Consider the following 18,409-nt stretch of genomic DNA (forward strand, 5'->3'; position numbering starts at 1 on the left):
GACTGGTTCTGTACCTATATTACAAGAGGACTGGTCCTTTAACTGGTTCTGTACCTATATTACAGGAGGACTAGCTCTTTGACTGGTTCTGTACCTATATTACAGGAAGACTGGCCCTTTGACTGGTTTTGTACCTATATTACAGGAGGACTGGTCCTTTGACTGGTTCCGTACCTATATTACAAGAGGACTGGTCCTTTTACTGGTTCTGTACCTATATTACAGGAGGACTGGCCGTTTGACTGGTTCTGTACCTATATTACAGGAGGACTGGTCCTTTGACTGGTTCTGTACCTATATTACAGGAGGACTGGTCCTTTAACTGGTTCTGTACCTATATTACAGGAGGACTAGCTCTTTGAATGGTTCTGTACCTATATTACAGGAGGACTGGCCCTTTGACTGGTTCTGTACCTTTATTACAGGAGGACTAGCCCTTTGACTGGTTCTGTACCTATATTACAGGAGGACTAGCCCTTTGACTGGTTCTGTACCTATATTACAGGAGGACTGGTTCTTTGAAAGGTTCTGTACCTATATTACAGGAGGACTAGCCCTTTGACTGGTTCTGTACCTATATTACAGGAGGACTGGCCCTTTGACCGGTTCTGTACCTATATTACAGGAGGACTGGTCCTATGACTGGTTCCGTACCTATATTACAGGAGGATTGGCCCTTTGACTGGTTTTGTGAGCAGCTGATGACAGATCTGTTCAGTGGTGCCTGGGAGACCAGACATGGGGCCGCCACAGGTCTGAGAGAGGTCGTGAGAAACCACGGACAAGGGGCAGGGAAATCCATTGACACACCTGTGGATCAGGTAGGCAATGAAGTTTACTATGGGACAAGATTTAATAATAATACTAAATTGGGGAAAACAAAATATTTGTTTGAAAATGCTATTGTTGAAAAATGTAGATATTGTTGAAAGATGTAGATCACTTGTAAACAATTTAATTGGTGATGGGCTTTTATTAACTGTACAAAGTGACTTGATTTTAACTTAACTAAAGTGAGGACATTTATATATATAATGTACTATAACATCTATTCAAGTGAGCTTTTGCTGACTAAACTGATGTATTTTCCCACGGTCTTATTTGCAAAGAAAATTGGGTGTAAAATGTTCAAAAGTTATGTGAAATACATAAAAATACATCAATTGCAAACCAATCAACCATATCTTACCTTTGAAACAGCTATTTTCCACATAAGAAACAACAACTGTAGTAAATTGTGCGTAGCATTTAATTGGTAATTTAATTGTATGACGTCAACGGATGACGCTTATGTATCAAACAGAGGCAAAACAAAAATGGCGTTAAAATAGGTCAGCATCATTTCGGGTCACTTGATGATATGTAGGTAGAGAGCCATATTGGAATATGCCATAAGGTAGATCTCTTGATCAGTAGATCAGTTAAATCCTAGCATTTGAGTCTTGAAAGTAGACTGGGTTTATCACTTGAAATAGTGGAATTGGTGAGGTTAAATTATTTGCTGCCAAGTATAGCTGTGATGACCATTTTATAAGTGATCATTATAAAGCAAGATGTAAGCTAGTAATTCTGTATGTGAGCTTTGATTAACACTTGCATTGCAGCACATTTACATGAGATGTTTAAAGTCAATTAGAGGTTAATACCTCGTTGCTTGAGGGCCAAGTGATAATTGGCCGGCAGAGTGAGCCATAGGCCTGAGGGCGATTATTCACTCCAGTACGATTATCACTTCTGGCCCTCAAGCAACGAGGGTATTAACGTCTTTAAAACTAAATCCCCATTAACTGTACTATTTATTACAGAACCAGCTTTCCGTACTTTAATTTTCATTCAATTGACACGCAATTTATTTTATGATGTATCTCATGTGACGTAATTTCTGTGACAAAACACAGTTTTAGCTAGACTCTCCGGATTTTAGGGACAACAATTCCGTCGTAGAGAATTTATTTTTTAACAGTTAAATATTTTTTAGCATTGAACAAATCCAAAACTTATTTGGGCTTGTGTGTTTGTCATGCATTATTAGGAATCAATTTTGTGTAATCGCTTCGACAAGTCATTCGATTTCATAAATAGTGTTTTTGGTGAAAGTGGTTAGCATTTGATACAATCATTTAAAAAAGTGTTATTTAAAATCGATACAAAATAACATATGGAATAACAAGTAAGGACGGAATAGAACATCGTTGTTATTTTATTATATTCCCACTAAACGAAGCTTAGGGGGGTATATAGGAGTGAGCTTGTCTGTCGGTCGGTCCGTGTCCGCTCTCTTATTCAAGTAGTTTTAATCTGATCTTCACCAAACTTGTTCAGAAGTTGTATCTACATGATGTCTAGGCCAAGTTCGAACATGGGCCTTGCCGGGTCAAAAACTAGGTCACTGGGTCACTTAGTGCGTTTTAAAACATTCAGCATGTTGTCCGCTCTCTAATTCAAGTAGTTTTCATCAGAGCTTCACCAAACTTGATCAGAAGTTGTATCTAGATAATGTCTAGCCCAAGTTCGAACATGGGTCATGGCAGGTCAAAAACTATGTCACGGGGGTCACTTAGTGCGTTTTAAACATTGAGCATGGTGTCCGCTCTCTAATTCAAGTAGTTTTCATCCGATCTTCACCAAACTTGGTCAGAAGTTGTATCTAGATAATGTCTAGGTCAAGTTCGAATATGGGTCATGACGGGTCAAAAACTAAGTAACTGGGTCACTTAGTACATTTTACACATTCAGCATGGTATCTGCTCTCTAATTCAAGTACTTTTCATCCGATCTTCACCACACTTGGTTAGAAATTGTATATAGATGATGTGTAGGTCAAGTTCGAACATGGGCCATGCAGGGTCAAAAACCAGGTCACGGGGTCACTTAGTGCGTTTTAAACATTGAGCATGGTGTCCGCTGTTTTTTGTGAAGACAACATGCAAAATATTCTGTGTCAGTGCGGCATGTGGGGGTATTTGTCATGTCTGTGACAAAGCTCTAGTTATTATACACATCGGATTTAAGTTGTTGAGGAAAGTGTTGCTTTAACTATAAATTTTGCTGTAAGATGAATCCTGTTAAAGCTCAAATAGAGGCAAATATCTTATTTACAGAAGAGTTTCAGTTTCAATCGATATTTGTATTATCCAAACTGTGTGCTACGGGTCGTTAACATTATGTTAGATTCTTTCGTTGAGTTGTGGTTAATTGTATTGATCACCGTTGGCTGAGACTGAATGTGGACGCCATTTTGTTATTACGTAACGCGTTGGCCATAACGTCACGTGCTTTAGCTCCGGGGCCGATTATTGATTATCAACATTTGCAGGGCCAAACGTGATACTAGTAATCACCTTGCTTTGACCGATAATCACATGCATTTGATTCAATTTTGTTACTATATATAGTAACATAAGTATTAATGGTTATTTCTCACTCTCTTGTAACATCACATTGCTCTGATAGTTCATACTTTGCATAAATATTGTGATTTAATTGTGAGATAAAAAAGGATGCTTAAACCATTGTATAGTGATTTTAAATGGCATACAATTTTGTATTGAGTAAATTGTGTCAGAAATGGATTTTGTACAAAGGCAACTGATGGTGTACTTGTATGTCAATATGAGACTATACACCTGACCTTTGACCTGTAGATGTCGATGGTTAACCAGCTCTGGTTATCTGACCTGGCCCTGCGACTCATGTCTGTCATCGCTCTCGATAGATTTGGAGACTTCGTATCTGATGAGGTGAGTTGACAGTTAAGCTATAATGTGTTATAGAGATCTAGGTTTCCATTGACCTTTTCTGCTTTTTTATTCTATGCCTTTTATTATCCCAAAATAAGATTTGAAATGGGGATGTAACGTTTTATGATTTATGAAGGGTTTTTTGTTTAGACAAGGCTGTTTTAATCGAAGTGGGATTTGTAAATGATGGGTGTTTTTCTTTTAGGTTTATTTTTGGACGCCAATATAGTTTATATATATATGTTAAAGATAAACTTGTCCAGATTGTTATCTGTTAAATGTGGTATCATTAACCAGGTTTTCCAAAGGAAAAAACTGGTTATAAGAATGGCGAATGGCGTGGGGCTGGCTGGCGGGCAGGCGGAACAAGCTTGTCTGGGCCATAACTTTGTCATTCATTGTGAGATTTTAAAATCATTTGGCTCATTTGTTCACCATCATTAGACGGTGTGTCGTGCGTAAGAATTACGTCGATATCTCCAAGGTCAAGGTCACACTTGAGTTCAAAGGTTAAAAATGGCCATAAATGAGCTTGTCCGGGCCATAACTATGTCATTCATTGTGAGATTTTAAAATCATTTGGCACATTTGTTCACCATCATTGGACGGTGTGTCGCACGAAAGAATTACATCAATATCTCCAAGGTCAAGGTCGCCACAACTAAAAATAGATTTATTTTGAAACAAAGGGGGTTAATTATAAACAATCGGTTCAGCTTGAGTTGTCGTAGTTTATCAGACTTTTTTTTTAAATTGAAAACCTGGTTTTGTGACAATTTTGTCCCTTGTTTTGTTGCTTGTCGGATTAAAATTCTTCCACATGTAACTAATAGACATGTGCCCAGACATTTGGTGTGTTATTTTAGTAGATTGACCCAAGGATGCTAGTGATTTCTCAGTATAGGGCTCCTGTTGTACTAGTAGTTGATGGCCCTTTTGCTGTAGTGATTTCACAATATCTGGCCCCTGTTGTAGGTAGTTGCCCCTGTGCGTGAGACCTGTGCCCAGACACTGGGAGTGGTCATGAAGTGGCTGGAGCGTGGGGGGATACAGGGGGTGCTGGGGGTGCTGCTTCAACTGCTGCAGCAGGCACAATGGGAGGTGCGGCATGGGGGACTGCTCGGAATCAAGTACCTGCTGGCTGTCAGACGGGTATAGTTTTGTTTAAACCTAGTTATTCAATCTGGATAATGTTAAAAAGCAAAGCTGCATTTATTATTTTTTTTATATTTTCTTGGTAAATCAAGTACTGCTGATTTTAAACTTCTTTAAACAGAAAATTCCATAAAGGCGGAAAGTGTCTTTCCTGATTAGCCTGTGCTAAGTGTACATGAATCAAGCCAGGTTTCCTAGAGCCAGACTGATCCACTTTCAGGACATGACAGACGACCTACTGCCCAGCGTGTTGCCGTACGTGTTCAAGGGCCTCCAGGACGTGGATGACGACGTGAGGGCCGTGGCTGCCAGTGCACTGGTGCCTGTCGCTGACAACCTCGTTAATGTTGTACCGGACCAGGTACGTCTCCTGTGTTCATATACTGTGCAGAGATACGAGGTATACAGAATATCATGCTAGCCAATTGTTTCCAGAGTAAAGAGCAAAACCCAATAATGATAATCAGCTTTTTAGCAGGGTTATTCCTCTTTTGTACTTATAAAAGTAAAGTTAAGGTTTGGGTGCATGATGAGATTTTGGTCGAGGTTTGTTGCAACAAGTACATATCTCTGTAACCATTACAGATATTAACTGAAACTGTCTTCTGGATCATCATGCAAGATCACTGACCAAGGCCCATATATCTGAACTGCGATGTATCAGTATTATGCCCAGTTTTGTAATTTTTCGTCTACTGCAGATATTGAAATAAGATTTAAAATGTTTCAATTTAAATTTAACATGTATGTTTTTGGTCTTTATAAATAGTCACTGACCAAAACCTATACATTTGACAATCTTTTCACATGATGACAACCCCTTTTTAGATCACCCGATCACAATGTACTCATGTTAGGCTTTTGTGATTGCCCTTTGTCAATTGTGCGTTGTGCCTAGTGCAGCGTCAACATTTTCCTTGTTAACACTCTTGAGGCCACATTTATTGTCCTATCTTTATGAAATTTGGTCAGAAGATTTGTGCCAATGATATCGTGGGCGAGTTCGAAAACGGTTCTGGTTGGTTGAAAAACATGGCCGCCAGGGGGTCGGGGAATTTATCCTAATATGTCAGTAGTGAAACCTTGTTAACACTCTAGAGGTCTGATCATCATGAAACTTTGTCAGAAGATTTTTCTCAATGATATCTTGGACGAGTTCGAAAATGGTTCCGGTTGCTAGAAAAACATGGGCATTTCCTTATATGGCTATAGTAAAACCTTGTTAACACATAAGAGGCCACATTTATTGTCCGATCTAAATGAAAGTTGTTAGAACATTTGTTTTAATGATATCTTGGATGAGTTGAAAATGGTTCCGGTCTGTTGAAAAACATGGGCACCAGGGGGCGGAGCATTTATCATTATATGGCTGTAGTAAAACCTTGTAAGCACTCTTAAAGTTACATTTATAGATCATTCTTCATAAAACTTGGTCAGAACATTTGTTCTATTGATAGAACTGAACAAGTCAGTTCCTTTGTATCTGAGCAAGCTACTTTGGGCATTTTAGGCCCTCTTCTGTACTAAGAAACATCAGGTTAAGGTTTTGCATACAAGTTTTCTCTGTTACTGCTCTTACTGGTTTTATCCTCGTGCTAATATCCCCCACAGTAATAAGTTGGTCATGTTTTCATGAAGCAGAAAATATGTCCAGGTCTAGATCCCTCCACAGGGTGAGTTGTTTATATCTTTCACATACACCAAGTACTGGTTCTTCCCAGGAAACAGACTCAAAGTGTCTCTATAAGCTTGAGGCTTTTGATTCAATCAAACTTATATAAATCTGTTTACACTATAGCCTTGTTTCTAGGTACCAGTGATTGTGGTTTGCCTGTGGGAGATCTTACTAGACCTGGATGATTTGACGGCCTCCACCAATAGCATCATGACCCTGCTGTCCACACTTCACGGCCACCCCAGAGCTGCCATCATTGACAGGTTAAGAGTAGACAAGTTAGGTTGCCAGATCCTTCTAAATATAGAAGTCTGTCTGTTAGATGACGTTCTAGTTAAGTTTTCAGCATACAACTTTCAAACCTTCAAAATACATTTTCACAAATGAACATCGTACAAGGATGACTTGTCCCGTGCAACAACCTTGTAAGGTCAGAGGGACACTTTTGCACATTCCTTATATGTACATAGTAAAGGTACATGTTGTGTCCGGCCAATAACTTTGTTATGCACGATGGGATTTAAAAATAAATTGGCTCAAATGATCATCATATCAAGACAATCTGTAGCGTGGAAAAACATATCGCGTCTGACTTGCTTCAAGTTCAAATTCTCAGTGGACATTAGGAGTTTGTGCATATTCTGTAAAGCGCCAGTAACTTTGTAGTGAGTGATGGGAGTTTAAAATGAATGTTCTCAAATAATATAATCTCTGGACAATGTGTTGGGGATACAGGTTTGCTTCTAGGTCCTGGTTATAGTTTGTGCATAGTCCTTCTATGGACAAAGTTATAGTTGATGATCATCTGACTATTAGTTCTATTTCTTTATTGTGCATTGGTAAAAGTTTTCATCATTTAAATGGTTTATCTTACATAAATTGAAATAGGCTTTGAAATGTAGCAACACTTACTAATGACTGGTACATACATGATGTAACATGTTTTCATGTTATGCGTGGCAAACACCACTGGTTTCTTTGTCCAGTGAAAGGAGCAGGGGCTTCTGTGTCCTTCAGACACATTTTTAGTTATGATCCTTGACCATTTCTTAAGTTATTGCCCTTTTTAAACTTCAGTTTCTATAGCATGATTATTACAACTTGCCACCTAGTGGGACTCATTGTATCTACATGTATTGTCAGCCCTTGTAAATATTCAGTGACAGTATTCCATCTGGGAATATAATGTTCCTTGTATCTGACTATCGGTATTAAAAAGTCATGTTCAGTTGTGTAAATGTAAGACCAAAAATCTGATTTGCAGGTTGGTCCCCAAAAATTTGAAAGAAATTATATCAATAGCTTTTTTCCATGTAACTCTGATCTAAGACAGTTTATGGTCAGTTACCTGCATAAGTATGTGCACCCATAGAAAGTGTTACTATTTTCTCACGGTGATATGACTAGAATACTTGTGCGTATGGTGAAAAGTCTAAATTCACTAATTTAAGTCCACTTTTATAGATTATCGAAGCCCTTATCTGAGCTGGTGCCGAGACTGTGGCCATTCCTGCGTCACAACATCGCCTCTGTCAGACATTCTGCTCTTGAGACCATCCTTGCACTTGTGAACCTTGACACTCAACAGGTCTGTCTAGAGTCAAAATAATCTTGGATTTATTGTGGATTATTGGCATGTATGCAATTATGTATACGTAATCTGGTATTTGTTTATTCTAAATTACTTTTAGAAAAGAATGTACAGGAATAGTTTCAAAGTCCTTTTACTGTAAAAAAATAGTGAAAATAGTAGCTGTACGGTTATTATTAGGGATGCAGCAGGTTAAAAAAAAAATTAACTGGTTAACATTTGATTGTAACCGGTTATTAAACGGTTAATTGAACAACATGAACATGATTAAGTATACTTAAAACAATGTCATATTGCTTGTACATGTATTCTTTTTATGCCCCTGGTAGGGTTGCATATAGCAGTTGAACTGTCCGTCAGGCAGAATGTGTGTATGTCAGTCTCTCCGTCCGTCCGAAAAAAACTTTAACGTTGGCCATAACTTTTGCAATATTAAAGATAGAAACTTGATATTTGGCAAGCATGTGCATCTCATGGAGCTTCACATTTTGAGTGGTGAAAGGTGAAGGTCAAGGTCATCCTTCAAGGTCAAATGTCTAATATATGGCCTCTGTCCGTCCTTCCCAAAACTTTAACATTGGCCATAACTTTTTCACTATTGAAAATAGCAACTTCATATTTTGCATGCATGTGTATCTTATGGAGCTGAACATTTTGAGTGGTGAAAGGTTAAGGTCAAGGTCATCCTTCAAGGTCAAATGTCAAATATATGGCGTCTGTCCGTCCGAAAACTTTAAGATTGGCCATAACTTTTTCAATATTGAAGATAGCAACTTGATATTTGGCATGCATTCGTATCTTATGAAGCTGCACATTTTGAGTGGTGGTAGTTCAAGGTCAAGGTCATCCTTCAAGGTCAAAGGTAAAAAAAAAAAAAAAAAAAAAAATTCAAAGTGGCGTTCTCATGAAGCTGCACATTTTGAGTGGTGGAAGTTCAAGGTCAAAGGTAAAAAAAAATAAAATATTTTTATTTCAAAGCAACGCAATAGGGGGCATTGTGTTTCTGACGAACACATCTCTTGCTAAAAATGAAACTAATTAAAGATGTTTTTCATTGATTACATAAGCTGCCATATCAGTATCTAGATGAAAATGTTTATACAATTAATTTTAATTGATTTTTAAATCGAAATGGAAATGCTCAACACATTTAAAAAGTTCATGTTTCTTTTTTTTGTGGCACCGCTTACAGGTGGGGTCGCTTTCGCATCAAATTGTTGTATACCTTACAACACTGTGGTGGAAATTTGCTCATTTAATTTTCTTAAGTTTGAAAATGACTTAATATATGAAAAAAAAGAATGAATAAAAATAAAATATTTTTAATTATCAGTATACTCATTTAGTAGGGATGTTAATAAATGATCTCACAAACTGTCCGTTACTTTTTTTCTAATGTACAGTGCAACTCTGAAATAATTTTGATAGTTTTTCATATCAAATTTGATTAAAGTTGGTTTCTTAATTCAACTTGCCTCAGACTGTTGTGGTGGCATCATTGTTGACAGATATTACTAATGATATTATTTATAAATTCTGAGCGAACCCGACATTAACAGGTCAAGATTTTAACAAACAATGAAAATCTTGATACAATTATTATTTGCAAAGACTTTATTTTTGGTGAGCAATCAGTCTTCAATCAAACATTAAAATGTTATGTATTTTGACTTATGTATTCCAGCACCCATGGCCCAGTTGGCTAGGCCCTATCCTTCACCATCTGCTGTGCCACATCTACCAGCGCGCCTTGTTTGAGACTGTCCCGGAGATCCTCTCCCTCCTGGCCCGGGTGTGGTCCCGTACCCTGGCCCGGGCTCCTCTCCTGTACCTGATCACCGGGGCAACACCCTGGATGGGCGTGTGGTTGTCCCTGGCAATGCAGCCTTCCAAGGTGCCCTATGAACAAAGCTATTTGGTAGAGGCCAAACATCACGGAAGGGTATGTGCATGTATTTTATACTATGGACAGATTTTAAGCAAAAATAACAGGGTGCTTTATTTTTTGGTAACAAATGGAATAAGTGACGTGACTGGAAAGAAGTGTCTGTGAGCGTGTATCTCATACATGTATGCTTGGCAAAACATTACCAGTTGGAGTTCCTCTCAATATCTTTTAAATTGTCCTTCTTATTCTGTCCCAGATGCAAATTTTTGTTACAATTCAAGCATTTGTTTGTTTCCAGGCGTCAGACGCTGTCAGTCACAGGAAGTCTTCTGACCTAGAACCGAGCTCAAGTGAGCCCAAGACTCATCCTGAGTACATCGCTGGGTTTGAGTCTCTGAACTTGAGTGTACAGGAGCGGGACACTGTTGTGACTCGAGCCAGAATGACCACTGCAAGGTGAGTGCTGGCATTGTAACATTGTGACTCGAGCCAAAAAGACCTGCAAAGTGAGTGCTGGCATTATTACATTTTGAGTGTCATAGTAAACAGATCTTAAGCAGAATCAAGGAGCTGTGAAGTCCTGTAACCCGATTGGGTGGATTCTCTTCCCTATCCCCAAGTTATGAAAAACCTGCCGCTAAAGCTATTATAAATCTTGTAATTGAATGCACAACGTGAACTGATCACTGATTCAGGGAAGTAAAAGTATTTTTACTGTAAAATATGTTAGTGGGAGATTGACCCAAGAAGCGTGATTGTTCTTTTGTTGACCCAAGAAGCGTGACTTTTCTGTTGATATATTTTAATTTCCTATATTGTTCTATTGATTGCCTATTAATTGCCTGTATTTTTCTATTGATTGCATATTAATTCCCTTTATTCCAGAATTTTTGGAGAGCTGTGTAGCTATGTAACCAGGCCGGTAGAGGCCCTGCCCCCAGGATATGAAAAACCCGTTGAATCCCTCGCCAAGCTGCTGAACTTTCATCTGAACACTCGGTCTGCAATACAAAGGATTGTTGTGGCAGAGGTCATCACCGCATGGGCCACCCACGAGGTGAGATCATTTATAGCAGAGGTTTAGCCAATATTGGGGTCGCTATGGGATCAAGAGGTGGGGTGTGGGATTCCCAATAGAGGAGAGTTCTCAGAATATTCTCCAAAGATACCAATTACAGGTTCTACCTGGTAAAACATCAAGAATGTTTCAATTAGTGTAAGGCTTCAATGAAATAAATCTTTAATAAATATCTTAAAACTATAGCCTTAAAATGCCATTTTCTGCCATATTATAGCATAAATGTGAAGTAGGAACTAAATGTTAAAACCAGTGTACTTTTAAGTAACATCATATACAATGACAATACATGTATACATTTTTCAGTACAAATCTGTGGTAATACAGTAGACTCTGCCAATACCGGACTCTCTGAATACCGGAACTCTCCCTATTCCGGACGGTTGGGCCAGTCCCTTATTTTCTCCTTCTATTTCTTTGTTAAAAAATGTTGAATAAACCGAACTCTCTGAAAGCCGGAAACCGGACGGGTATCTCCGTAAATTTGGTCATTTTCAACCTAAAATACATTGAGTATACCGGACGGTCTAAATTCTCAAGATGTCCGAGGCGTGAAAATAACAATACCTAGTCAGCACAGCGAGTGCGGTGTCACACATTTTGCTCACGCAATTATCGATAATCGGATTAAACATACCATAAAGGTGTCAAGTCGTTACCGCGCTATGGGAGTCCGATTTAGTAATGTAAAACAAACTGTGAATGTCTATAATAGACGTGCGGTAACACCAAAAAGTGATTGACTCGATCGTTTTATTAATTATTTATTATCGCCTATGATAAACAATTTATTTAAAAAATTAATGCATGCTGTTGCGACGATCACTTTCTTGTGATCTTCTCGGGTATTTTAAAAGATCTCATAGCTACGTTTTTAACGCTGAAATGGTTGTTTGTTTGTTTGTCAGATAAACTGGTAGAAATATGATTGTTAAATATCCATCCATCTGTATGCAAATTCATTCATTGCTGTTTACTAATTTCTAACGCATCTAAAATGTCGCAGCCTCCAGCTAAACGCAGACGCGTAGAGCTTACGTTAGAGGATAAGATAAAGCTCATCACGGAATCAACTGCTCAACCAAAACCATCTCTGAAGACACTCAGCACTCCTTAAAATTGCAGAACATAAGATCGTAAAGGAGAAATGTGCTTTCAAGCAGAGAGTGATCTTGGACTTTTTCGTGAAATCGTAAACTTCAAGAATTAGTAGGTTTTGAGATTATGAATATCTTAAAAAATAATTATGACGCTGTTTTTTGTTTGTGTGTATGTTTTATGAAACGTGGTACATGTATGTATTGAATAATAAATCGTGTATCTACAACAATCTTATTTGTGTCGTCGCTCGCCTATATGACAAATGCCACGTACGTACATGTATAAAGCACCAGGCTCACTTTTGGATAAATCAAAAGAAGTCGGTTTGGATTTTTTTTTGCTTTTAATCGATTAAAAACACATTTTTTAAGAATGCAATTAACAACGTCAGTACCTGCGTACAGTTATCACATAGTACATGTAAATGTATATGGTTTGTTTTATTTTTATGTGATTCTGTACACAATGCATACCATGTATATTTCGGCAATATGAAAACTCTTGGTAAACCGGAACTCTCTGAAAACCGGACGATCAGGCCGGTCCCGAGACCGTCCGGTTTACAGAGAGTCTACTGTACAAATATAATATTGCCTTACTTTAATGTGTATAGTGTTCCTCTTGTTTGGTTTGATAGCATAGTACATTTGGCTTAGATGATATGGTGTTTGCCTAGTTACCAGGAGGTTAAGGTTTAATCCTTACTCTTAACGTGTTTTTGAGATCTCAAAGAAATTGGGTTTTAGTTTTTACCATGAATACATGTCAACAGAGTCTCCATAAGCTTAGGCTTTGGATACAATTGAGCTGTTGTAATATTTTGACCACATTTGCCCAGGCTTGCTTGTTCATTAAGTACTAAGTAGGAGTTTCCTTAGAATATCAAGGGTGGCAGCTCAAGTTGTAGGCTTGCTGGCACCTGTGTTTCTATATCCCTGGATAAGATCTCAACAATTCCTCATTTGTCTTGCCAGCCCTGTCTGTGTTCTGACGAGGTGAAGACACGAGTGTTGGAGACACTGTCTGAGTCAATATACTATGATGAGATCGCGCTTGGTTTCACACGACTGCAGACAGAATGCAAGGACTTTATCTCGAGTCTCAAGCAGCAGGCAATAAACATGGACCAGATTGTCCCCCCTGGGTATGTACCTTCAAGAGTGAGGTCCCTTAATTGTAGCATGTATGTAGGGTTTAGTGAACAAAGTTATAGAGGAATTTGTTTGTTGTTTTTTTTTAAAGAGTTTACATGACATGACTGTATGTCCTATATAAGGTTAAATTGTTATGTGATGTATTTGATGAAAAAATTATTTATAGTTTCAGAATATTATAGAGACTCCTTCTATGTGAATGCACTTTTACTTCCGATTGTTAAAGTTGATGGTGTTGTTTCAAGTTGCTTATTTGTTTTATATAAATTTAAACTCAAATCTTGTTTTTGTCTTAAAGGTTTAATGTAACAAACCTGACTGGCTAGTAATATGTTTTAATTGCGACATTTCAAAACTGTTATCTCCATCGTTTGTTGATAGGACGATTCTAAGCCTGGATCAGGCCCAGGCCTTGGTGGGTCAAGTGTTTGACCAGGTCAAGGTCACCATCAAGCCACGCCCCCTGGCGACCTTGGAAGAGAGGCGAGCCTCCCTGCAGACGACTGTCAATCAAATAGCAGCCGACCAATCTGTGCTATGCATTAGGTAGGTTCTTCGAAAGAAAAAAAATCAAAATGTGAAATATTGATTCCATCTGATGCCAGGGATTGGTTTTTACTAAAAACCTACCTTGCCCTGATGTGTTTGTCAACTGTAAGTGCTCAAAATAACTACTGAGTTGCCATATATTTAAGCATCTGTTACTTGCGGTCTTATCCATAGATTCAAGTAAACTTTTTTTTACATTCATTTTAAAGAAGTGTTTCGTAATGTCATGTGTCAAATCTCGTTTTAGAATGTAAATATCTTGTTTAATTATGTGGAACATTGTACTCAACCAAATAGGTTCTAAGCCATGATTTTGATAATTGTTCCAGTCACATGCTAAGGATCATTTTTGTATTAAAAGACACATTGATCAACTTCTAATCTGCGTTATCCGCCATATTGTTTTCTGTGTTGCTAAGGAACAGGAGAATACTTTTGCCTAATTATACCCCCACAAACGAAGTAGGAGTGAGCTTGTCAGTATGTCTGTCGGTCGGTCCGTATTAAGTGTCCGCTCTCTAATTCAAGTAGTTTTCATCCGATCTTCACCAAACTTGGTCAGATGTTGTATCTACATGATGTCTAGGTCAAGTTCGAATATGGGTCATGCCGGGTCAAAAACTAGGTCATGGGGTCACTTAGTGCGTTTTAAACATTGAGCATGGTGTCCACTCTCTAATTCAAGTAGTTTTCATCCGATCTTAACCATACTTGGTCAGAAGTTGTATGTAGATGATGTGTAGGTCAAGTTCAAACATGGGCCATGCCGGGTCAAAAACTAGGTCACGGGGTCACTAAGCGCGTTTTAAACATTAAGCATGGTGTCCGACGTTTTTTGTGAAGACAACATGCAAAATATTCTGTGTCAATGCGGCATGTGGGGGTATTCGTCACGTCTGTGTCAAAGCTCTAGTTTTATTAAATTCAAGCAACATCGTTAGTCTTGCCCATTCAGTCCACCATTCGTTGGATTGACCCATACATTTACTTTGACCATTAGCGTTTGATTGACCCTGGTTTTGTTCCTTTGGCCATGATATTTGTAGACTAAGTGCTTTAAGCAGATAAGGGCACGATTTTCTTGTTGGAGAACGTCTGCAACTTGCTTCCTTGAAAGGCTCTCCTTCCTACACCGTATTTTGAAGTTAACTAGTAATGGGACAAAAGATTGATAATTTTTAACCAGGTTTTCCGAAGGAAAAAACTGGTTATTAGATTGGCGAATGCGGGCGGGCTGGCTGGCTGGCTGGCTGGCTGGCTGGCTGGCTGGCGGGCTGGCGGGCTGGCGGAATAAGCTTGTCCAGGCCATAACTATGTCGTTCATTGTCAGATTTTAAAATCATTTGGCACATTTGTTCACCATCATTGGACGGTGTGTCGCGCGAAATAATTACGTCGATATCTCCAAGGTCAAGGTCACACTTTGAGTTCAAAGGTCAAAAATGGCCATAAATGAGCTTGTCCGAGCCATAACTATGTCGTTCATCGTCAGATTTTAAAATCATTTGGCACATTTGTTCACCATCATTGGACGGTGTGTCGCGCGAAATAATTACGTTGATATCTCCAAGGTCAAGGTCACACTTTGAGTTCAAAGGTCAAAAATGGCCATAAATGAGCTTGTCCTGGCCATAACTATGTCATTCATTGTGAGATTTTAAAATCATTTGGCACATTTGTTCACCATCATGGGACGGTGTGTCCCACGAAAGAATCACGTCAATATCTCCAATGTCAAGGTCGCCACGACTAAAAATAGATTAAAAAAAAAAAAAACTTACAAAGGGGGTTAATTTTTCTTGGTCATTTCAAAAGTTCAGTTTGAGTTTTCTCCCTTTATCAGATTTTTTTTTCACAATGAAAACCTGGTTTTGTGACAATTTTGTCCCTTGTCTAATATTACTGTAAGGCTTGGCCCTTTTTTACAGGGTTCAATCCAGCCTGGCCAAGGCTGCGGTACGTCTGGACATCATTCCTGAGAAGTTGAACCCTGTCATTCGACCCTTGATGGAGTGTGTGAAGAAAGAGGAGAACCAGAGTCTTCAGGTGCTGCAACAGTATAAGTTTATTCAATGGAGACGCTTTATGGGAAAACTGAGCTTCATGCATGTGCGTGAAGTGTCATACCAGATTAGCCTGTGCATTTGGCACTTTCATGTTAATATAAAAAACACTCCATGGGATAAATTGTTTTAACACTGAAGAATCAATAATTAAGATAATTTTTTGCATGGCAAGAAAACATGAAACACACAAAGTCACTTGGTTCAAGTTTTTTTTAGGCCTAGCTACAAAATCATATCCAAATAGAAGTCTAACATAGTATCTGCTCTTTTCTTATAGGAGGAAGCAGCAAAGTGTCTCAGTATAGTATTAAGGAAATGCATGTCGAGAAGTCCAAGCCCCAATGGCAAGGTGGTCAAGAATCTGTGTGGCTTCCTCTGCTGTGATCCCTTCAATACCCCTGTCATAGCACAGCCCAACAACAACAACACCAGCTCAGGTGATTTGCCAGTATTGTCCATCGGTTTGAGAGTTTGTAGATTGTCTGTGTGTAAACTTCTCCGCTATCAATACCCACAGTTTTTGTTAGCATTTTTGTATTTCACAGATGTTAGCCTCTATAAGATAGCGTGACACACTTGAAAACCACATGACCACCTTAAAGGTTATTGTCATTTTTGAAGTGAAGTTTTTTTTGTAAGTACAAAAAATATTTGTTTAGCCAAAAGTTGGCTAGCCGGCTCCCTTTTTGTCCCATATATTAAAGGATTTGTAAATGGCAAGGCAACAACACGACTAGACCCTTATAAGGAACTGTTTTGCACTTAAGTCCTCTTGAAACACATTGTCATCTTCAGGCCATAGTCATTCTTAGAGGTAAACAAAATCACAGAAGTCTTGTGTAAAATGAGCAGGAGTAAGTGATACCTACTTGCCTGTAGGTAAGTCAATAATCAGAGAACATTTCTCTGCTATCTTTATTTTGCAATTACTTTACTCTTTTGAGATAATATCATTATCAGTTCCTTCATTAACTGATTAATTTTAATTGTATTAGCCAATCGTTTTGCGTTCATTTTGTGAATTGTTTTCAACATGGCAGAAGTTACGTCATGATCCGAAATTCAGAAAAAAAATAGTTAAAATACTCAAACACCACGAATAATTGAACAATCAAACTGTCTTCAAATTATGATAATATTACTGGTAGAAGAATGCTAAGTCATTCTAGCAACATTGAAACACTACATTTAGAGAAAATAAACAGTTTATAAAAAAAAAGAATACAATAATTTTACTTTAGTTCCAATTCGTGACTCATTATTTATCAGAACTGAATATCAGGGGTAAAAATGATTGTGATTGTAAACTGCTTAAAACTTATCATTTAAGCAATTCTTAGTTTATTTCATTTTATTGTTTGCTAAATTACATGAAATGGTGGTGAAAGTAGATGTTCAAAGCAACTTCACTGTGGGCAAGTAAATCTTTAAGTAAACCTCTGAAAGTATGGCTTTTCTGCTCTCTGGTATTCCAATATATTTCAGAGTTTAAAATTGACATAAGTGTAATTCTGAATAAGATGGTATGTCTTGCACATGGCCAACATTTATGTCTAGGTCACATACTCTGAGGTCGTAGGTAAAAAACACAGTACTAAGTGTTAAACTCTACATCTGAGTGAAAGTCCTATGCCGGGTTATTATCATTAAAACATAGCTTAAGTTGGCAAAGCAGAATACAAATTTCTGTTTAAAGTTTGGCAGTTTTTATTTGATATTGAAATGAAACAAGAAACACTTTAGCCAATCTTTGAAATTGGTTCAAAATTGCTTATAAATGTAAATGTGCAGCCAGGTTGGGGCTCAATTACAGGATCCCCTAACAATCTGGTACAGTGCTCTTTGAACTCACATAACCTGGCTGCTATGCAACTTTTCCCTTAACACAAACAGGGTCATGTTGTAATATGAACGAGATAATTGTATAATGTTGTTCTTCATTTCAGAAAACAATTGTGATGCATATAAGGGCAATCTGACACTGGCAAAATTGACAAAGGTATGGGCATTATGAAATACTTGTTGGCTGAAAGGTATGGAAGTTATTAAATGCTAGTTGGCTGAAAGGTATGGATGTTATGAAATACTAGTTGGCTGAAATGTATGGAAGATTTGAAAGACTAGTTGGCTGAAAGATATGGAAGTTATGAAATACTAGTTGGCTGAAAGGTATGGAAGTTATGAAATACTAGCAAGATAGCAACTTGATATTTGGCATGCATGTGTATCTCATGGAGCTGCACATTTTGAGTGGTGTAAGGTCAAGGTCATCCTCCAAGGTCAAAGGTCAAATATATAGCTTCAAAGCGGCACAAAAGGGGACATAGTGTTTCTGACAAACACATATTTTGTTACAATTTATCATAGATGATATAAAAACCACCAGAAGGTATCTGATTGGTGGACATCTGT

At 38.1% G+C, this 18,409-nt stretch overlaps 1 protein-coding gene across 3 annotated transcripts in view; it reads left to right on the forward strand.

Annotated features, from left to right (window-relative positions):
- The window catches only part of LOC127847476 (TATA-binding protein-associated factor 172-like), a 98,044-nt gene that overhangs the window by 11,314 nt on the left and 68,321 nt on the right, over positions 1-18,409 (forward strand). For all 3 annotated transcript variants that reach the window (XM_052379393.1, XM_052379392.1, XM_052379391.1), the window contains 14 exons: positions 666-821; positions 3,645-3,740; positions 4,716-4,892; positions 5,116-5,256; positions 6,706-6,833; positions 8,035-8,158; positions 9,846-10,103; positions 10,348-10,505; positions 10,935-11,106; positions 13,203-13,372; positions 13,764-13,928; positions 15,860-15,977; positions 16,275-16,434; positions 17,944-17,996. In XM_052379393.1, the coding sequence (XP_052235353.1) occupies positions 666-821; positions 3,645-3,740; positions 4,716-4,892; positions 5,116-5,256; positions 6,706-6,833; positions 8,035-8,158; positions 9,846-10,103; positions 10,348-10,505; positions 10,935-11,106; positions 13,203-13,372; positions 13,764-13,928; positions 15,860-15,977; positions 16,275-16,434; positions 17,944-17,996 (2,076 nt within the window). The remainder of the gene's footprint in view (positions 1-665; positions 822-3,644; positions 3,741-4,715; positions 4,893-5,115; positions 5,257-6,705; positions 6,834-8,034; positions 8,159-9,845; positions 10,104-10,347; positions 10,506-10,934; positions 11,107-13,202; positions 13,373-13,763; positions 13,929-15,859; positions 15,978-16,274; positions 16,435-17,943; positions 17,997-18,409) is intronic.

This window comes from Dreissena polymorpha, chromosome 10 (genome assembly GCF_020536995.1).
Source record: "Dreissena polymorpha isolate Duluth1 chromosome 10, UMN_Dpol_1.0, whole genome shotgun sequence".
NCBI lineage: Eukaryota > Metazoa > Mollusca > Bivalvia > Myida > Dreissenidae > Dreissena > Dreissena polymorpha.